Source organism: Lynx canadensis, chromosome E1 (assembly GCF_007474595.2).
Source record: "Lynx canadensis isolate LIC74 chromosome E1, mLynCan4.pri.v2, whole genome shotgun sequence".
In the NCBI taxonomy this organism is placed as follows: Eukaryota; Metazoa; Chordata; class Mammalia; order Carnivora; family Felidae; genus Lynx; species Lynx canadensis.
In genome coordinates this window covers 41199236-41221552 of record NC_044316.2, presented here as the reverse complement: position 1 = coordinate 41221552, position 22317 = coordinate 41199236, and the positions used below count along the sequence as shown (strand labels likewise).

At 52.5% G+C, this 22317-nt stretch overlaps 1 protein-coding gene across 2 annotated transcripts; it reads left to right on the top strand.

Annotated features, from left to right (window-relative positions):
- Positions 1-437: 437 nt before the first annotated feature.
- MEOX1 (mesenchyme homeobox 1) lies at positions 438-21880 on the top strand. Of its 2 annotated transcripts, XM_030296777.2 has the most exons (3): positions 438-1301; positions 18291-18463; positions 19989-21880. In XM_030296777.2, exons 1-3 carry the CDS (start codon positions 833-835, stop codon positions 20109-20111), a joined length of 765 nt encoding a protein of 254 aa, XP_030152637.1. In that variant the 5' UTR covers positions 438-832; the 3' UTR covers positions 20112-21880. The 2 variants fall into 2 exon arrangements, with proteins under 2 accessions (XP_030152637.1, XP_032447089.1); XM_032591198.1 differs by lacking the exon at positions 18291-18463.
- The last annotated feature ends 437 nt before the right edge of the window (positions 21881-22317 follow it).

Sequence of the window (22317 nt, the reverse complement as noted above, 5' to 3'; positions counted from 1 at the left end):
TGCATTTATTCCCTGCTTCACTCCCTGGAATTTGGCACTTGATGGATTCTGGATCTGACTTCAGGCTTTTTCCAAATCCAAGACTTGGGGAATTTTGTTAACAGCGCAATAAAATAACTTCATAGCGTACAGGAGGCACATTAAAGAAGTTGTGTGTGTGTGCGCACTGCTCTCTCCCCTTAAAATTAAAAAAACGCAATACAGACAATGTTTCTTTAAAAGTCTCCATCTGCAAATCCCATTAGATGTGCATATAAGGTTTCTGATGATTAATAGTTGCCTGCTCGGGGTTTTGGTTGGAGGGGATCGTGTGTGTGCTGGTTAACCCCTCCCTCTCCTCTCTCATGTTTCACTTCAGAAATGTGTCACTCTCTCCCCACCGCAGGATTTAAAAGTGTGCCTCACAGCCCTGGTCCAGCCCTCGGCAGGCATTTGCTGCGGGCTCCAGGACGAGCGCTCATCAGCTGGTGCGTCTGGGCTGACACAGTGAAAATGTTTTAGTGTCATCGGCGACACACACACGTACAGGGGACCCCACTAGGCAGGCTGGCGTGTCGGGGAGGGGCAGGAGGCCAGGAGTGAAGCCTGACATAGGTGTGCCCGCACCCAGACGCGTGGCCGGCCACATGCCTGCCTACTTGAAGGAGAGACTTCAGTTTTCGTTTTCGTTTTGGTTCCTGGGGTGAATTTTCCGCTGATCGTTCTCCCCTCTTATTTATTTATTTATTTATCTTTTTTTTTTTTTTTTTTGGGCATTGTTCAAAACTTGAATATAAAAAGCGTGAGAATCAAAACTTTGAAAAGACTGAGGCGCGCAACGACAGACCCCCAGATGGATCCCGTGGCCAGCAGCTGCATGAGGAGCCCCCACCCCCCGGCCCCGGTCTGGGGCTGCCTTCGAAATCCCCACTCTGAAGGCAGTGGGGCCTCGGGGCTGCCCCACTACCCGCCAACACCGTTCTCCTTCCACCAGAAACCAGACTTCCCGGCGACAGCGACGGCAGCGTACCCCGACTTCTCAGCCTCCTGCCTGGCAGCCGCCCCACACAGCCTTCCCCGGGAGGAGCGCGTCTTCACTGAACAGCACCCCGCTTTCCCGCAGCCCCCCGACTGGCACTTCCCTGTCTCAGAGGCCCGGCGCAGGCTCAACCCGGGCCCAGCTGGGGGCTCCAGGGACGTGGGGGCCAGCAGCCCGGGCCTGGTGGACACCACGGGAGGCCCAGGCGAGGACTACGAGGTCCTGGGGAGCACTGCCCACGAGACGGAGAAGAAGTCCACCAGACGGAAAAAGGAGAGTTCAGGTATGTGGCTGAGGAGCAGCTGAACATTCCTTTGCTTGGTTGCTTTCCCTCTCTGAGCCGAGCTGTCCTGACCAGGAATTGCAAACGATAATGTCTCATCTACGCAAAGGCAGGAGTTACCTTTGGGGTTCCTTCTACTCAGAGGTCCAGGATTCTCTGGTGATGGGGTTTGTCTCTGCGCCCCCAGCACCCCTGGACCCCGGGAAGATTATTTCAGCAAGTGAATGAATGAAATAAGATCCACAAGGATTGGGAGGATACGTGGGACAGTGCAGGCTGGCAAGGGCTGGAGCGGGGCTTTCCTGAATCCGGGCTGCCTCTAGCTCATGCTTCTCCCCACCATGCCCCGGCAGGCTCCAAATGGTCCCAGAGCCAAAGGGTTTGCTCGGCAGAAGAGTCAGCTGAGATGGGGGCTCGGAGGGCTAGGACGAGGCTGGGACCCTGGGATGTCAAGCAGAGCCAGGACTCTATGTCTCCAGGAGACTAGAGGCAGAGAAGCAGGCCTGGACCAGGATGGGAGAGGCAAGGGGTAAGGAGGAGATGGGGTACCGAGATTGGGGACATACTGCCCACAAGGTATCACCCTGCCCGTACCTGGGCCAAGAGGGCAGCTTAGCGTGTTAAGAACAAGGCTGTGCCCGTGCCTCCTGTCCCCACTGCCCGCTGTGTCCTCCTCACAGCCGTCCTCGGAGCAGGGTCTGTCTGTCTGAACCTCTAGAGGACCTTCTCACGGGGCTAAACAGGGGCAGGTAGAAGAGGAGAGTGCCACCCAGTCAACAAGAACACTCTGTGCTTTGCTTTGCGAAGCACTTTCAATGTAGCACAGACTTCCAGAGAATCTTCTCTTCGCCATGCACTGCCCAAGGCGCCGGGGACGCAGAGATGAATGTAAAGGTCTCACACCCCAAAGGGCTCAAACTGAGAGGGAGAAGAAGCTGCCTGTCTAGCATTGGATGTGCTCTGATGGGGGGGGGGGGGTCCGAGATGCTGCAGGAAACACGTTAGCTCTTTTGGGTCCCGCCAGTGTGTGAAGTTGGTACAAGCAGCTCTGATCAGTATCTCTGTCCTATACGTGTGGAAAAGGAGAGACAGAGTTTGAGGGGAACCCTGCTAGAATGGAGTCTAGATAGTGACCCACTTAATCTGGATTTGCCCAGGACTTTTCCGGGGCTAGCATTGAAAATCCAGCATCCCAGGAAACCCCTCAATCCCGGGCAAATCTGGTAACCCTACAACCGAGCTCAAACCCTAGACCTCAGACCCCAAAGCCCGCACCCTTCAGCAGATTTCAAACAGAATCCTCATTCGGAAATATTCACTCTCCGTGCTTAAAGAAGCCCCTCAACACGCTCACGATGGATGATAGTGACCACAGGCCTCCTGGCTGCCTGATAGGAGGGCCCTTTAAATCTCCAGCTGGTTAAATCCTGAACTATTCCTAGCCCTGGCTGGAGATGTGCCGAGATGGGGCACTTTCTGCTTCTCCTCACCAAGGGACTCTCAGCGACTTGGCTCTGTGCCCAGTTGAAGAGCTCTCCCCTCCGTGGCGCCTGCCCGGTACCTCCCCTGCCCACATCTTCCCCCGATGCATCCAGCCACTTTTTTTTTTTTAAGTTTATTTATTTATTTTGAGAGAGAGTGCACATGAGCGGGGGGAGGGACAGAGAGAGGGGGAGAGAGAGAATCCCAAACAGGCTCCGCACTAAGAGCACACGGAGCCTGGCGCGGAGCTGGGTCTCAGGAACCTGCAAGATCATGACCTGAGCCACAATCGAGAGCCGGTGGTTAACCGATTGAGCCACCCGGGGGAGGGGGAGGGGGAGGGGCGGGCAGCCGCTTTCCAGGGAGCTGGGAGCCGAGGCACCAGAAGGCACGGGCAAGGGGCTGGGCTGAGGCAAAATCATTCTGTGTTTCAGCCAGACCCAAATGTGTCATCATTCCTTCGGGCCAGTGGCCTGTGGCACTGCATTAGGGAGTGAGCTCCCGTGCCAAGCAGGTGACCATCCCAAGAGCACAAGGACACCCTCCACTGAATGCCCTGCAGCTCTTCACAGGGTCAGCCTCTGGTGGGGGGGGGGGGCGGTGCAGATTCTCATGGGCCCCGGGATCCCCGTCCGTCCGTCCGGGTCCCCTCAGGAGCAGCAACGATGGCAACAGCAGTCGGGCAGGGCACAGCAAGCTGAGTTTCATTCATTCTTAGGCTTCCCGACCCACTCTCTCTGTTCAGCATGGGAATCTTTACAGCCCAGCTAGTTGCTTGAGTCTTTCCCTTTGGAATTGAACTGGAGGGGGCCGAGGCAGGAAATATCAGCTTCTTAAGAGCTCGAAGAAAGGGGAAAGCAGGTGAGCAAGGTTCACAGCCAGCTCTAGGAATCTGGAATCCAGCTCACGGGAAACAAACCCAGAAAGAACCCGCATCCCACTCCACTGATCCTGAGTCACGGCTTGCATTCTCTGTTTAAAATTCTGATATTTTGTTCCGCAGGGATTTTTTTTCCACATTAAGTTTTTAAATTATTTATTTATTCTTATTTATTTTTGAGAGAGAGAACACAAGCGGGAGCGGGGGGAGGGGAGGGGTGGGGAGAGAGGGAGACACAGAATCCAAAGCAGGCTGCGGGCTCCGGGCTCCCAGAGCCCGACGGGGGGCTCGAACCCACGAACTGCGAGATCATGACTTGAGCCAAAGTCGGACGCTTAGCCAACTGAGCCACCCAGGGGCCCCTTAACTTTGATTTTTTAAAAGCGTTGCATTCAGATATTATTTCTCTTGATTACTGAGGGTTTGACACCACCTGCATTTTGCGCTGTGTGTCTCACATGCCCTTGCTAAACTATCTCTGAAGATTAATCAACCATGGATTAGAAATGTGTTCTCCATGGGGCGCCTGGGTGGCTCAGTTGGTTGAGCGTCCGACTTCAGCTCAGGTCGTGACCTCACTGTTTGTGGGTTCACGCCCCGCATGGGGCTCTGTGCCGACAGCTCAGAGCCTGGAGCCTGCTTCAGATTCTGTGTCTCTGTCTCTCTCTGCCCCTTGCCTGCTCACACTCTGTCTCTCTCAAAAATAAATAAACATAAAAAAAAAAAAAAAGAAATGTGTTTTCCAGAATTCTTCGCGAGGCAGGCAGACAGGTTGCGTGACTTTGGAAAACTTCTTTTTTTTTTTTTTTTTTTTAAATTTTTTTTTTCAACGTTTATTTATTTTTGGGACAGAGAGAGACAGAGCATGAACGGGGGAGGGGCAGAGAGAGAGGGAGACACAGAATCGGAAACAGGCTCCAGGCTCTGAGCCATCAGCCCAGAGCCCGACGCGGGGCTCGAACTCACGGACCGCGAGATCGTGACCTGGCTGAAGTCGGACGCTTAACCGACTGCGCCACCCAGGCGCCCCTTTGGAAAACTTCTTAATTGCTTTGAGCCTCTGTTTCCCCAGCTGCAGAATGGTATCATAACAAAAGCATCTTCCATACAGAGTCACTGTGAAGGTTAAATGCACTGATCCCTGAGATCAGCACTGTGCCTGGCACATGAGTTCAATAAATAGCCGCTCTGAATGTTATTAGGCCCATGTTTCCAGAACCAACCTTCAGAACATAAGGGGGTCGACGGAATTGAATATTTCAAATACACTGACTCAGAAATTGCTGAAATTGGGTATAAGACATGGGAACATCTTGCAGTTATCCCTGGTCCCAAAATTCAGTTGTCCTCAGTTAGGAGCTTGGACCCCAGAGTTCTGCTGGAGAGGTTGGGGGGTGAGTCGTGCCTGGCGAAAGGGCCCCATACTGGCCGGTGGAGGCGGCTCCAGTAACAGAAAGTTACTGGAAGTTTGTTTCAAGAGGAACGTTCTCTGCTCTCCCCTCTCCTTCTGCCAGTCCCAGCTGCTCTCCTATCACCCCCACTAGAAGTGGAGCTGATTAAATAAATGATCAGGAAAGCAGGGGTCTCTGGCTCCCACTCAGAGACCTTCTGTTGGTTCACAGCACAAAACTGATTTAGGAGACCAGTGTGATGTTGTCTTACCGCAAACACTCCCAGCCCCAGGGCCCATGGGTGTTAAAGATCCCTGCTGGCAGGGACAGCTGTGAGGCCACTGTTGTTTGCCCTGATCTGTCGATCTGTCTTGCTACCGTGGTCGTCTTTAATTTATGGGAATGAGGGATTTCGCGGTGATTTCCTGGCGGGGTTCAAGGGAAGGTCGCGCGTGATCCGCCTGGCTGTAGGTGAATCCGATCTCCCGCCTGGGAGAGGTTCTACCCCCACCCCCACCCCCCCACCCCCACCATGCTGGGGCTCAGCTCTGCTCGCTAGTGCTCTCACGTACTCCCCCTGCCTTCCTCAGACTCGCTTTGTCCTGTCTCCTTACTGCCTCCAGCCGCATGAATTCACTTGCCCTGCAAACGCACTCCCCTTTTTCTCCTCCCAACCTCATTTGCCGAAGAACTTTCCCTTGCTTCAAGCATCCTCCCCGTCTCCCACTCCTCTGCCTGTTGAAACCCTTCTGATGTTAACATCCAGCTCGAAAATCACCGCCTCGAAGAATCTTTCCTCTCTTTTTCTTTTTTTCCCCAACGTTTATTTATTTTTGGGACAGAGAGAGACAGAGCATGAACGGGGGAGGGGCAGAGAGAGAGGGAGACACAGAATCGGAAACAGGCTCCAGGCTCTGAGCCATCAGCCCAGAGCCCGACGCGGGGCTCGAACTCACGGACCGCGAGATGGTGACCTGGCCGAAGTCGGACGCTTAACCGACTGCGCCACCCAGGCGCCCCTCCTCTCTTTTTTAAAAGCTACGGTTCCCCTTGTACCTAGCATCATTTCAGTGGAAGCCGTTGCTGAGAAGTTGCAGCTTTTAGTTTCCACTAGAACCTGTGCTGATTTTCTAAATATATAGCTTATAATGGCACAGAGGAGCTCTCCTGAGATTTCTTACCATGGGACGTCTTGTATTTGAAATCTCCACTTTAAAAATTATGATCAGGGGCACCTGGCTGGCTCAGTTGGTAGAGCATGTGACTCTTGATCGCAGAGGTGTGAGTTTGAGCCCCACATTGAGTATGGAGATTACCTAAAAATAAAATTTTTGAAAAAAAAATACATACATACATACTATGATAAAAAAAACACACACATAAATAAAACTTACCATCGTGATCATTTTTCTTAAATATTTATTTTTGAGAGAGAGAGAGAGACAGAGTGAGAGCAGGGGAGGGGCAGACACACACACACACACACACACACACACACACACACGATTAGAAGCAGGCTCCAGGCTCTGAGCAGTCAGCACAGAGCCCAGCACAGAGCCCAACACAGGGCTCAAACCTATGAACCGCGAGATCATGACCTGAGCTGAAGTCGGACGCTTAACCAACTGAGCCACCCAGGCGCCCCAGGACAAGTTTTTTTTTTTTTTAAATGTTTATTTATTTTCAAGAGGTGATGGGGAGAGGCAGAGAGAGAGGGAGACACAGAATCGGGAGCAGGCTCCAGGCTCTGAGCTATCAGCAGAGTCTGACATGGGGCTCAAACCCACGAATGGTGAGATCGTGACCTGAGCCGAAGTCGGACGCTTAACCAACTGAGCCACCCAGGCACCCCTACCATCGTGACCATTTTTTAAAATATTTTTTTAAGTTTTATTTATTTAAGCAATCCCGACACCCCATGTGGGGCTCGAACTCACAACCCCGGGATCAAGAGTCACATGCTCCTCTGACTGAGCCAGCCAGGCGCCCCAAATCGTGATCATTTTTAAGTGTACCGCCCAGTAGTGTTAAATCTATACACATTGTCCTGCAACAAATCTCTAGAACTTTTTCATCTCACAACACCGACATCCTAAATCCATTGAAAAACAACTCTCTCCTTTTCCTTCTCCCCGGGCCTGACAAATAGCATTCGACTTTCTGTTTCCGTGCCTCAAGGTGTGGGGGCGGGAGGAGGGGGTGGCCAGGGGGTGGGCTGAGGTGGGGCTGTACCATTATATTGGATGAAGAGTAAATCCGAACAGAACACGGAGTTAGTTTAGGCCAAAGTTAAACCCATTTCACTTGGCCTTTTAATACCAAGCGTTATTAAAGGCTGATCTAAAAAAAAGAGTTAGACTACTTTTGATATTTCGTGTGAGTGAAGTCACGCAGTATTTGTCTCTCTGTGACTGACTTATTTTACTTAGCACGATGTCCTCCAGCTTCATCCGTGTTGCAGCAGATAACAGGCTTTCCTTCTTTGTTAAGGCTGAATAATATCCCATTGTATGTATATACCACCTTGGCTATATCCATTCACCTGTTGATGGACAGACACTTGGGTTGCTTCCAAGTTGGCCATTATGAATAATTCCACAATGAACACTGGTGTGCACATATCTCTTTAAGATTCTGCCTTTGAATTCTTTGGGATACATACCTCAAAGTGGAATTGCCGGATCCCACGGTAATTCCATGTTTAATTTTTTGAGGAACCTCCATACCCTTTTCCATAGCCACTGCACCATTTTCCAATCCCACCAACAGTGCACAAGAGTTTTTTTTTTTATGTTTATTTATTTTTGAGACAGAGAGAGACAGAGCATGAACAGGGGAGGGGCAGAGAGAGAGGGAGACACAGAATCCGAAACAGGCTCCAGGCTCCGAGCTGTCAGCACAGAGCCCGACGCGGGGCTCAAACTCACGGACCGCGAGATCATGACCTGAGCCGAAGTCGGCGGCTCAACCGACTGAGCCACCCAGGCGCCCCACAAGAGTTTTGATTTTTCCACAACCTCACCAACACTTGTTCTTTTCTGTTTTGTTTGTTTGTTGGTTGGTTGGTTTTGGTTTGTTTGTTTGACAGTAGCCTTCCTAACAGACATGAGACGATAACTCATCATGGTTTTGATGTGCATTTCCCTAATGCTTGGTGATGTTGAACATCTTTGCATATGCTTGTCGGCCCGTTGTAGATCTTCTTTGGAGAAATGTCTATTCAAGTCCTTTGCCCATTTATTAGTTGGATTGCCTGCCTTTTGCTGCTGACTTGTAGGAGTTCTTTATATATTCTGGATATTAATCCCTTATCAGTCTATGGTTCGCAAATATTTTCTCCCGCTCTGTAGCTTGCCTTTACATTCTGTTGATGGCTCCCTCCGCTGCATAGACATTTTTAAGTTTGACGTAGTCTCATTTCTCTATATTTGCTTTTGTTGCCTGTGCCTCTAGTGCTATATTCAAGAAATCACTGCCAAACCTAATGTCATGAAGATTTTTCCCCGTGTTTTCTTCCAGAAGCTTCACAGTTTTAAATCTCATGTTCAGGTCTTTAAACTATTTTGAGTTAATTTTTTAATTTGCTGTGAGTTAAGTAAGGGTCCAACTTCATTCTTTTGCATGTAGATATCCAGTTTCCCCCACATCATTTATGGAAGGTCATCCTTTCCCTACCGTGTAGCCTTAGCACCCTTGTTGAAGCTCATCTGCCCATATATGTGAGGGCTGACGTCATAAGTATTCTGTTCCATCGTTCTACACGTCTGACTTTATGCCAGTGCCATACTGTTGTGATTACTGCCGATTTGTAATAGGTTTTAAAAATCAGAAAGTTGTGAGGCCTCCCTCTGTTTCACTTTCTCAAGATTGTTGTGGCTGCTCAGGGTCCTTTGAGATTCCATATGAATTTTAGGATGATTTTTTTTTTCCATCTTTGCAAAAAATGCCGTTGGGATTTTGCTAGGGACTGGGTAAGTGAGGCCATTGTCAATGTAAATTGTTTCCTTAATATCCCTTTCAAGATTGTTCACTGGTAGTGGATAGAAACACAGCTGATCTTTGTGTGTTGATGCTGTATCCTGCAACTCTGCTGAATTCGTTCGTTAGTTCCGAGAGGTTTTCTTTATGGAATCTTTCGGGGTTTCCACCTACAAGATCGTGTCATGCGTCAACAGAGATCATTTTTACTTCTTCCTTTCCAAAATACATGCATTTTATTTCTTTCATTGTACATTGGTTTTTGTTGTTGCTGTTGTTTTGTTTTTGCTTCACAATTGAGTATGATGTTGGCTGTGGGATTTTCATATACGGCCTTTATTATATTGAGACAATCCCCTGCTGTTTCTAGTTTGGTGGGTGTCCAAAGATCCTTTCCTGACCTCCCTCTCCCAAGACACAGAACATGCCTCCTTTGTACCTCCATTTCTGCATCAAACCCAGTTTGCCTTTCATCCAGAGCTACAGCATATGGCTCCCTTCTCCCTAAAACTGAGGTGTCTGGAGGGCCAGAACGATAACTGGTTTCCCTATGCAGTCTCCCTAGCACCGACTAGAACATTTACCACGGGAGGAGCTCATTCGATGTCTGGTCAATAGCCTCTGTTACAGCCTGGCATCCATCCATCCATCCCTCCCTCCCTCCATTCATTTTTCTCACCTTCTCTCTGAGAGTGGCTGTGCCACCTGGCCCCGGGGGTTTCCACCATGTGTGATGAACTCCTGTACAATTCATCAGGACTTTTACAGTCTCGCTCAGGAAAGGGTGTGCAGACAGCCGGACTTCAATCATAAAACCAGCCCAGGGTCAGGGCTAGTGCTGGGGTCAGAAAGACACAACGAACAGCCACTGGGCCGGCCACTTCTCTGCAGGAGTGCCCCACAAAGTACTCAGGTCAGTTCCCAAGTACCGGGGCCACCAAGGCTGGGAAGCAAGTAGAGCTTCTGTGGCAGAAAAATATGGTGGACTCACTCACTCCACTAGGATAGTTAGGGGGGCTGCGAAGGCTGGGCAGCTGGAGGGCCCAGCTGTCATACGGATGTGTGGCTGTGTTTCAGGTCTAGAGGAAAGGGCACCTTTTCTAATTTGCAGAGAAGTCTCCTGTGGACTGGCATCAGCCTTGCCAAGCACCCCTCCTGGCCTTGGTCCCTCTCCTCAGAGGCGAACGCTGGCTCCGGGGATTTAGGGGCATCTCAGTCTGCCCGGGTTGCCGTAACAAATCACCATACGCTGGTCGGCTTACACAGCAGACGCTTATTTTCTCATAGCTCTGGAGACTAGAAGCCCAAGATCAAAATGGCAGCAGGTTTGTTTTCTCTGGAGGCTTCTTTGCTTGGCTTACAAATGGCCGTCTTTCTGCCATGGTTTCACGTGGTCTTTTCTCTGTGTGTGGGCATCCTTGGTGTCTCTCTCTGTGTCCTAATCTCCTCTACTTACAAAGACACCAGTCGGATTGGATCAGGGTCCACCCTAATGGCTTCATTTTAACTTAATCATCTCTTTGAAGACACTATCTCCAAATACAGTCCCATTTTGAGGTCCTGGGAGTTAGGACTTCAACATATGGGGGAGGAGGGAGCAATTCAGCCCATAAACAGGAGGTATAAGAACAAGGGCAAGGTTCTAGCTGTGGCACCAAGGCTCCAGTTAAGTGAGAGCAGCATCTCAGGGGTGCATGACCTCAGAACTTTCCTAGCCCCGGGTCCCGTTGGTCACTAGAGCTTTTCCACTCAGAGCATTGTTTCTGGCTACAAAAAGATCCTTACATTCTTATCTTACACCTACAAGGAAAGACACTTTTAGGAATGAATCTTTGTCTTTATTTTAAGGTTTATTTATTTATCTTGAAAGAGACAGCATGAGTTGAGGAGGGGCAGAGTGAGAGACAGAGAGAGAGAGAGAGGGAAAGAGAGAATCCCAAGCAGGCTCTGCGCCGTGAGCCTGACACAGGGCTTGAACTCACAAAACCGTGAGATCATGACCTGAGCCGAAACCAAGAGTTGGACTCGACCGACTGAGCCACCCAGGTGCCCCACGAATGAATCTTTGAAGAAGTGGGCTGTTTGACACAGGAAGAAGGAAATGAGGTGATAATGAAATGAACGGACAACCTCAGTGTCACTTGGGTCGCAGAGTACCACACCGGGTGATGTCACATCCGTGCCCACCCTCCGTGCTGGGCTGCAGCCTAGTAAAGAGGGTGGGGGGAGGGGCTCGGGGGCTAATGTTAAGTGCACTAACAGGGCAGAGCTGGACGCAGTCCCAGATCCACAGCTTCCCGTCTGTGTGAGCTCCGGCGAGTGCTACACCCCACTGAGTCCCAGCCTCCTCTGAAAAATGAGGATCACGGGTCTACCTCGCAAGATTGCCGTGGGACAAGATGAGATCGTAGATGTAAAGACACAGCCAGCACTTGGTAACCCTTCAATCCATTGTTTCCAAGCCCACAAATGAGCAACCCTTCTCTTTTCAAAGTCTTCCCCGACCCTGGCTGCATCCCAGGTCACCTGTGCTCAAAACCTGGCAAGGCAGGGACCCGAGGTCAGAGGGAGCCTTTGAAGCCCGCCACCAGCTGGCTCTGCCTTGTCTCTGAGGGCTCGTTGGTCCAGGGTCACTGCAGTGCTGGGCAGGGTGTGGCTTGAGGGGCACGCAACGGCTGCAGCCCCCCTCATTCCAACTCCAACTCCAGACACCCCCCCCCCACGCTCCCCACCCCCAGCGAGGAAGAAGCCTTAGGAGCCAGAGAGGCCAGTGTGGAAGGAGAGACAGGTACTCCACATCCCGCCTGGTGAGAGCTTCTGCCCCCCACAGTCAGGCAGAGATCAGGGCCCACATCAGGACTCGAGGCCTTGGCCATTGTCTGAACTCAGAGGCATCAGCACAAACCCTGTGCCTGAGTCCCCTCGGGCCCCAGCCAGATACGGTCTGGAAGTTCTGCAGAAAGTCAGTATCCACCAAGGCAGCACAATTCTGACCAGCATCTAACACAAAAGGGTCCGAAGAGCTCATGGGCTGTAAGAAGGTCAGCGAGGAGCAAACTCAGGCCTGCCCACCGTCCTACCAGGGCGGGGGCTCAGGAGTCCCGCCCTACTCATCTATTTCTCTGGCTTGAATAAGTCAGGACATCTGGGCCCAGGGGGGCGGGGACGATTCCAGAAGCAAAACAGTTCTTCCTGCCCCTGCCGACCCCCCTGAAGCAGCGCCTGTCCCCCAGTGCCCTTTCTGCCCCCTGAGCTGGGCTTCCCTGGCCTCTGGCCAGGATTCCTCCCCCGCCCCCTCCCCAGCCTTTTCTATTTCATGGTGTCCCTGTGTTCCTTGAACACAGTGGTGGAGGAACAGTGTGAGCAGTGGGGTCTGGTCCTGAAGCCCACACTTCCTTTGGTGACAGCTGAGGGCGACATCTGGAACTTATAAACACAAACAAAACCCAGAGCTGCCCGTGCCTCCCCCCCGCCCATCTCAGAGGCTTGCTGCTGCTCTCGGCCCTCATTTCCACGGCCCCCCTTCCCCTTCACCTCTGTGCTCCCTTATTCCACGGCCATCTACACTCCATCTCATCGCCCGTCGATTCCCCTCTCCCTCACCACCGCACACCCCCACTGCCCCACCCCACCTGGGTCCTTCAGCAAGGACTATAGTACCAAGCATTTCCATTCCAGAACAATCTGCTTCTCTCCCAGGAAACATACTTTGAATTCCCCCCACCTACTCCTGGGCTCCTCAAAGAGGCTGCGAACCCTCCCCATGTCTTTTGGGGCACCCATAGGAGAGGGAAAGGGCCCGGACCTGAAGGGGGTGGAGCTCACGGGGGCCCAGTGAGACAGGCAGGCCAATCCCAGGAAGCCAAGGACGTCCTGGGACACAAAAGTGCAACTCGTCTTGGGCTGGCTCTATCTGGGTCCTGTCTACTTTGATGCACTTTGACTCCTCCCAAAGTTGAAAAGTATCAGAACTAACAAGGACGTCAAAGGCCCGCACTGTGACAGCCCAGGAAGCCACATTTGCCATTTTCAGAGGGTTTGCCAAGGTTTCACCTGCTGACAGCATGCCCCAGGTGTCTCCTCCCTTTCTCCTCCCTGGGGAGTCCCAGGGAATCAGACATGGACGCACAACGGACATGTCCCTGGAGTGAGCGCAGCCTCTGTGCTCACCGTCCCCCCTGCACAATGTGACATATTGGCCATAGCCCCAGACTGGTACCGGGGCAATTCCACCAAGCCTTTCAGTCTCTGGGTCTTCATTTCTTCATCTGTTCAATGGGCTGGTGTGTATCTTACCCGCCCTACAGAATAATTAAGAGGACACGACAGGAAGCAGCCCAAGATGTGGAAGAGCTTCCTGTCGAGGGAATCTGCGTTTGAGGTCTAGCCCTGCCGCTAACTAGCTGTGTCTTAGGCCCTCTCTCACCTACTCTAGGCTCCCCTGCAAATGGAAAGGTGACTGGAGATAGCTCTAAGCCTCTTCCAGTGAGTGCTACTGTTCTATGATTCTGCAGTAAATGTGAAAGCCCCAAAGATGTTTATCTCTGGGGAAAAGAGACCCATTGTCGATGGCAAAGTTGTTATTTGAATGCACAGCCTGTGGCTTTCTATCGTCTTGGACAGAAATTTATGGAAAATGGCCATGACAACTGGGGAGTAGGGATACAGGCCTCCAAAAAGGCATGTTCCCCAGCGTCTGTCTGAACTTCCTTGTAGCTCCGATAAAGCTGTCTGCTAACTTTAGGAAGGCCTGCCAAAACTGACAGCTATTTATGAAATAATTTACCCTGGATGGTGGAAAGGCTCACGGTGGAAACCGCAATCACACATACATCCTGTTTGCATTTCTCCGGGCACGACCGTTCCATCGTGGCCCCACTGGCTGGCTGGGAGGGTGGTGCAGGGGCCGGGCAGGGCGGGCCGCTCCTCCTGAGCCACAGAGGCAGGCCGGCGGAGCACCAGCCCATCCCTCTGCAGTCCTGGAAAAGGCACCCCTCCCCTGGAAAGAGAAGCAGGACCAGGACGGCTGGGGTGTGATTCTGATCGATGCTTTAGTTACTGTGCCTGGAATCATTCACTTCCCCTCCTGCCACCCCCCACCCCCACCCCCACCGCAAGGCTGACGCAATAGGGGCCAGAGACACAGATCCAAGCAGAGATGCAGAGACATAGTGGAGAAGGGAAAACAGCTAAAAGGCCAGACGTTAAAAAGGCATCGCTTCCACACAGCTCTGGAGACGGGGTACCTTGACAAGTCTCATCTCTAACCTCCACCGTGACTCACGTCTGCAATTTCGTCTCTGGGAGAACCTCTTCTCTTCTCGTGGTTCTTTCAGACGGAGCCTCACGGCACACCCAGCGCCGTGCTAGGGGTTAACACGCGTTACCCGTGGCATTTTACCCCTGCTGATCGCCCGTGGATGTAGATATGCTTGTTTCGCAAAGGAAGGCAGTTCAGAGAACTTCAGAGAGTTGCCCCAGGTCAGAGAGCTCTTCTTCAGAGCCTGCTAAGGCCCAGATTCTCCAAGGAGAGAATCTGAATCTGCCATTCAGCTCCGGGAGGGGAGCTTTGCACACCAGAGGGAGGTAGAGGTTCCCTGGCACGGCCCTGACCTTTGGGCTGAGGACCTTGGGAAGACCAAGGACGGCCTTGGAACAGAGCAGAGAGCATGACCTCGGATCTGACTGAAGAGAGGAACTAGGGGCCTGGACAAGAATATTTGAAACTGGAGGGGCCTCAAGTTCAAGGCCAGGGGTTCTCAACAGAAGAGAGAGTAGGGAGACAAGAAGGGGATGCCAGGCTGCATACTGGGGAAGGACCCTGACACCAGCTCCTCAGGGGCGCGAAGACCCAGCCCAGGCCCATGCTCCTACGCATGGGGAAACTGAGGCCCAGGGTGGGAAGGAGGCCCCCCAACAAAGGTGTACTCGCCTGGGGTCAAACTATCCTGAGGGCAGTGTGCATGTGAACTGTGCACGGGAGCTGGCAGACCGAACACCCCGAGCCAGAAATGGCTCAGGGTTTGTCCTCATCCTCCTTTTACGATCTTGATGAAAATGGTGAACAAAGCAGAACTTCCACTTCTGCCCCCCGGACTTCAGGCCCTTCTGTCATTTCTAACAGTGATGAAAGGTCTTCTTCCCCATTCACGGAATGGCTCGCTCACTCCCCAGCTCCGGCTTCTCTGCCCCATTACTGCTTCCCAGGCTGAGGCCCAGTGCCTAAATCAGGACACTAAGAGGAGAGGGGAGGTGGGCAGAGAGAGGTCCAAGAACCAGTCCAAAACCAACACAGAGGGGTCCTCTCCCTACCTCCCCTCCTCTCTCTTGGGTCTCCTGGGAGGATTATGTGCAGGACTGGGCAGGGGTGGGGGCAGGGGCTGTTTTCTGGGGATTCCATAGGAACCCGGGCGCACCTGTGCGGGCCCAGAGGAAGGGGAGTGTAGGTGTGGGCCTCCATCCGGGACACGGCCTCCAGGAGCCCTGGATGTGGACACAGGCGGAGCTGTGAGTCCAGATCAAGCCGTGCCAGATGGATGATGGAAGACTGAGGCCAGCGTTGACCACCACACCTCTAGTCAAAGGGATCTGGGTCCCAGTCTCGGTTCTGCACTCCCTCCCTCCCCTCCCCCAAACACTGCTGGGCACACTGGGCAAGTGCCTGGGCCTCTCCGAGGCCGCTTCCTCCTCAGTACACTGAGTAGGATTTAGCAAATGTTTAGCGAATGCTGCGCCAGGTACGGGAGCATGTGGGAAAAAGCAGTTCCTGGCGGGGAGAAAGAGAACCCTGTTAATCAAATTTTCACAAATTTCACACGACAGTGCTAAAGGGGACAATAATACTCCTGGGGGTGTTTTGTGGAACGGATTAAATGCATCTGAGGACACAGAAGCCTTCAAGAAACCACAGCCCCTCAGATGGCATCTCGGGGAGCCGAAGAATTGGAAATACTTTTTTCTTTGTCATGCACTTTAAAGTCTCCAAAGCAGTTTCCACACACAGGAGCTGGTCCAGGCTTTCCAATAACCCTGGGAGGTAGGTGCTTTATTTCTGGAGGAGGCAACTGAAGCCCAGAGAGGTTAAGTGACTTCCTCAAAGGCCCCAGCAAGGAGACCAAGGACTCAACATTGGCGCGTGAGTCGGCGGCTGGTTTTACACTCACTCATTGTGACAGGGAAGAGCTGGGAACCACTGTGAGCTGAGGGTCAGGCGGGGATGGGAAAAGGCCGGCCAGGATGTGCTCCGGAAAGGCTGTCCCCCCCCCCCCCAACCCGCGGCCGGAGGCTGCCAAGGCCTTCCTTCGGACTGCCTGGGATACCCGGTCCCCGGGGCTGCGCGTCCTTCCCCACCACCACCACCCCCCCCCCCCCCCCTTCCCGCTTCCGGAGGGGTCTGGGCCAGCCTTCTCCAGAACCCACGGGACAGTCAGTACAACGGCTTCCTGCCCCCTGGGCGCGTCCTGCAGGCGACCAAGCGCCAGGGAGATCCTGGTGGGGGCGGTGGGGGGGGGGGTGGTGCGCTCCTCCGTCTTCTCTGTTCCCGCAGGGGCGCCCGGATCGCTTTCACGGTGCGCCCCCCACCCCGTCGGGAGCCCGCGCCCCGGCCCCTCTCCCTGGCTCCTGGGCGGCGGGACCGGGACGCGGGGGTGGAGGGACTGGAACCCGAAACACGGACTGATGGAAAGCAAGAGAAGGAACTGCGGGGAACGACATCCAAGGCCGAAGTTCCAGAATGGAACGGGGTTGACGAGGGGTCTCCACCTCCCCACCTGTTCGCAATGTAGCTGCTTGGTGGGGAGTGTGCACGGCTTCCCTGCCCTCCCCCACCCTGCCTAAAAGCCCTCCCCGACACACCCGCCCGACACACACACACACACACACACGCACACAGGGATGCGGTCCTGGACCGGGCAGGAGGTGGGGACGCAGTTTTCAGTAACGCACCTGACTCTGAGCCTAGGCCTCCTGGTCTGTGAAAGGACAATGAAACGAAAAGACTTCTAAATTTTAGAGCCCTGCAGGCAAAGTGGGTCCTGTAGCCATTCGCGGGACAGTGGCACGCGGGTACCTGTGCCAGTGTCTGGGTCTCCTTCCGGCCCCACCACCAAAGTGAAGGCAGACGCACCTCTCACCTTGCTCAGGAGAGAACATATAGTCCCTGTCATTTGTACGCACTCTACAGTTTGTAAATCCTCCCTACAAGGATTTTACTTCAACAGTATGTGAGTCAAACTGCCTGGGTTTGAGTTCGGCCTCTGCCACTGCCCGGCTGGATGAACTGGATGAACTTGCACAGCTTGCTCACCTTCTCTGTGCTTAGTTTTCTGGTCCATACGTTGGGGCTAATACAAGAACGCACCTGGCTGAATTATTGTGAGGATTAAGTGGTTGACACGTGTAAGGGGCTTGCTCCCGCCACCACTGTTGGCAGTTACGATTGAGGCCCTGCTGTGTCTAACTCAGAGCCCGGAACTTTCCAGACCTGGCCCCTCCCGGTATCAAAGGGGGAAAGAAGCTTAAGGCAGCACACTTCTCAATTTACATGTGCGCACAACTCCCCTGGGGATCTCGCTACAATGTGATTCTGATTCAGCAGGTCGTGGGTAGGGCCTGAGATCCTGCAAGTCTGACCGACTTCCTGGCCCTGCTGCAGCCGCCATGGCATCCTTCGAGAAGTGAGGTCTTAGAGCAGTGGTTTGTAAACTTGACCTTAAGTCAGATTCACCTTGAAGTCTTGGTAGGGGCCGCTGGGCCCTACCCACTCCCCCCCCCCCCAGCCTTTCCGATTCAGTAGGTCTGGGATGAGACCTGAAGATAATGCATTTCCGATCGTTCTCAGGTGATGGTAAGGCCGCTGAGGGCAGAGGGCCTTTATTTTAGAACCTCTTGCCCCGCAAGCTTCTGGCCACTACTAAAGTCAAGCGGCTGGGGGTGGGGAGGATGGGCTGGATAGTAGAAATCATTAAACAGGGTGCCTGGGTGGCTCAGTTGGTTAAGCGTCTGACTTTGGCTCAGGTCATGATCTCATGCTTGGTGGGTTTGAGAGCCTGGAGCCTGCTTCGGATTCTGTGTCTCCCTGTCTCTCTGCCCCTCTCCTGCTCGCGCTCTTTCTCCATCTCTCAAAGATAAATGTTAAAAATTTTTTTAAAAAAATAAGTAAGAAAGACAAGGTGAGGATGTCCTGACTCTTAAGGATAGAAGGGAACAGAGGAGACCTCAGCGGCTCACATCTTCCTCTTTGGGATGCTTTCTCCCCAGACAACCCAGAGAGCCGAGGGAAGCCTGATGGCAGCAGCAAGGCTCGAAAGGAGAGGACAGCCTTCACCAAGGAGCAGCTTCGGGAGCTTGAGGCCGAGTTTGCTCACCATAACTACCTGACCCGGCTCCGGAGATACGAGATCGCTGTGAACCTGGACCTCTCGGAGCGGCAGGTGCAGCCCAGGGGCCCCTCCTCCTCCTCCGGCCGTCCCTTCTTTCCTCTGCTCTCTCACCCCCCCCCCACATCCCCCCACGTCCCCCCACACCTCTCCTTTTTCTCCTCTCTGCCCAGTGCAGTGGTTCTCAACTGTGGTTCTACCTGAGAATTACCCGCAGAGATCTGAATAACATTGATGTCTGGGCTTCACCCCTAGAGATTGTTTTCATTGGTCTGGGACATCGGAGTTTTTCAAAGGTCTTCTAGATGGTTCTCACAGGCAGTCAGGGCTGGAACCTCTTATCTGGTTATTCCCAAAGTGTGCATTGAAATCATCTAGGCCCTTGCTTAAAATGCAGACTCTAGGGGGTGCCTGGCTGGCTCAGCCCAAAGAGCATGTGACTCTTGATCTTGGGGTCGTGAGTTCAAGCCCCATGTTGGGTGCAGAGATTACTTTAAAAATCAAATTAACAACTCAGGGGTCACCTGGGTGGCTCTGTCGGTTAAGCGGTTAAGCGTCTGACTCTTGGTTTCGGCTCAGGTCACGATCTCATGGTTTGTGAGATTAAGCCCCACACCAAGCGCTGCATTGAGCCATGCGTCGGGCTCTGCACTAAAAGCGTGGAGTCTGCTTGGGATTCTCTCTCTCTCCCTCTCTCTCTGCCTCTCCCCCAACCGCTCTCTCTCTCTCAAAATAAATAAACATTAAACAAAATTTAAAAAGTAAAAAAAAAATAAAAGGCAGATTTTGTAACGCTGGAGAGCCATTTTGCAGTAATAATAAAGTGGGGCCAGGAATCTGCATTTCTAATAAGTTCTTTAGCTGGTTCCTGGGCACACCCTAAAAAAAACTTCCTAGGCCTTTCATTCCGGGCTTTCCCTCAGAGCATTCCAGCCACACCCGTACTCTAACATGGCGTAAAGTCTTATAATAATAATATTTGATAGCAACTTTCAGTTGATGAAGGGCTCTGCTGGAGTGCTAGGTTTAGAAAACTAAGATCAGGTCCTGTCTCTACCACCTTCTAGCCCTGTGACCTCTGGGATGTGTCTCCTAACCTCTCCAGGTCTCCATCTGTAAAACAGGGTCGTGACCACACCCTGCAGGCAGTGCTGAAACTCAGCTGAGGGAGTAAGCAGCCCGGAGCTATCTAAACTGACTAGTGCTTCGTAAATGTGCCTGGGGACGAGGGTGGTAATCCTCTGCTCCCAGACCCTTGGGTAACAGAAGCCGGAAGGAGGCGTGTTGCCACAGGAGGGGCGGGGCATGTGAAAGGGGGTGGGGCCAATGCCGAGTGCCTTTTAGACCCTGTCCCCAGACTGTCAGGCTTTCTTTGTCAAGAGACACAAGACAGGCCTCTGGACAGATTGATGTGTCCTCCCTGTCGTGTCAGTTCCTGGTGCCTCTGGAGGAGTGGGGAGGGCAAGCAGAGGTTCAAGTTGGGGGTCCCTGGAACTACGACCTGCTGGCTCGAGCATCCATACGGGGAGGTAGTGGCACCTGCCTTGAAGTGACCAGGTTCCTTTGCTTCCTCCGCCAGGTCAAAGTGTGGTTCCAGAACCGAAGAATGAAGTGGAAACGTGTGAAAGGGGGTCAGCCTATCTCCCCCAGTGGGCAGGACCCAGAGGATGGGGACTCTGCCGCCTCTCCAAGCTCAGAGTGAGAGTCTCCGTGGAGGAACAAAAGACTGAGGACTGAGCCCCCTCCCCAACTACCCTCACCCCAACCCCACCTTTACCTTCTCCCACCCACCCCAGGGCCACCTCTCCACGTCTTGCAGTGACTCTTAAACCTGAAGCTGTCCAGCATTCCTGGAAGCCTTGAAGTTTCCCAGAAAGTTCTATCCAGTTTTGCTCTGCCCCAAGCCCTTGGCTTCCCACATTTCTTGCGGAATCCTACAGCAGCCTGATTGGACTGAACCCGAGCGAATCTGGGGAACAGCTCGGCTGCTGCCCACACCTCCTGCTCCCACCTTCCTCCTACACCAGCCAGACCTCCTCTCCAGGTCTGGACACCACCTGATCTGCTGGGAAAGGAGCCCTGGGACCAACTAGTGACCTGTGAAAGCCAATGTTCCAAAAGAAAGGAAACGACTAGGACACAAGCACCCCCTGGACCACCCTTCCTTTCTGGGTTCCATATCTGAGGCTTTGGGGGCCTTCAGTTGCCCCCAAACCCCAGGGAGAGTCAGTGTGAGGAGGGTTGAGGACAGAAACTCAGTCCTTGTCTCCCAAATCTGTTGTCTGAGTGGCCAAGTTTATGACTGTCAGAAAACTGTCAGAAAAACAGGCTGGTGTAAGCGGTTCCCGCACCAGCCCGTTCGCGCTGACTTGACTGGGTGGCTGAGAACGGACCCAGGACAACACTTCTTCAGAGTCCATTCAGGGATGCGGCTGGGACTGCTGAGCAGCTAGCTAGTCCTTTTCAATCCACAGTTTTTGGATTGAAAACCTACCCAGACGCTCACATTATTGAGTCGAGGGCTGGAAAGTGTCCCCTGTGTTCTGAGGATGAAGAGATCACTCTAGGGCCAGTGAGTGAGGACCTAGAAATGTGGATCCTTGGAGCGGAAGTATCCTGTGCCTTCAAAGGATGCTGTCTGCAAACAGGGACAGAAAAACAATCCCTCTTTCTCCATGGGATACATCGGAGCCCTTCTGATGTGTTCCACAATTGCTGTCATTATGGGAGGAGCTGCTAAGTTTATGTACGTGGACCGCTCAGATCTTCTGGGGTGACCCTCGGGGGGTGACCCTCCGGGGACTGATGGCCAAACAGCCTGGGGCGACTGGAGCCTTCGAGAGAGACCTCGGCCTGCCTCGTACGCTGCCTCCCAACACCAGCTGGTGTCGCAGAGGGAGGTCAGCAAGAGTTTGGAGCTCTTGTGTGTAGATTTAATCACTCACATGTAAAAAGAACCCCACCTCCCCATCCCGCAAGGACAGACGCTGGGGAAAATGATCGCCAAATGAGATGGCTGGTTAGAGCATGTGTAATTTTTTTCTAAAGCATATTTCATATATTTTCTTAAGATGACATCAAGTTAACTGTGCAAGGTTAATTCACTTAGTAAGAAAACTCTTGGAGAAATAAAATCAATAAAAAAGCAACGTTCCCGGGCCTTTTTCCTTGCAGAGCCACGCTCTCTCTGTGTGCAACCCTGTGATGCCCATGTGAGGATCACCCAGACAATGTCTAGAAACAAAGAAAAGGGGGAAGAAAGAAATCACTGAGAATCAAAGTGCCCCCTTTAGGGTCTTCAAAATGTGGGGGTGCAGATGTAATCGTTGTAGCAAAGAATGTTCTTCCATATGCAACCACATCGTCTCCACGTCCCCTTGTAAAATTTTAGCTGTCCGTGTCCCTAACCTATGGCTTATAAAATCATTGAAGTTCTGTAAACAAAAGATGGGTTCTTTTGTTAATAAAGGAATCTTGACCATACACTAAGCCGCCCTAACTTTTTGTAACATTTACTTATTTATTTTGAGAGAGAGAGGGAGAGCGTGAGTGGGCGAGAGACAGAGAGAGAGGAGGGAGAGAATCCCAAGCAGGCTCTGCACCGTCAGCGCATGCACCGAGGGATCACGACCTGAGCCGAGATCAAGTGTAGGACACTTAACCAACTGAGCCGCCCGGGTGCCCCAAGCACCCCTGACTTTTAAATTCAGAGTCTGGAAGTTTTTGTTTTCCGGGGTAAAACGATGCACACCAATAGTAATACAAATGCCACAGGAAGCAATGGCCGTCATCCTCTGTCTTTCTTAATTAAAAAAAGATTAGTTTCACCGAGATGTCAACAATGCACAACGTAAGACTGGCTACAGAGAGGGGAGGGAGGGCGCCAAGAGAGGAGACCAGGCCAGGAT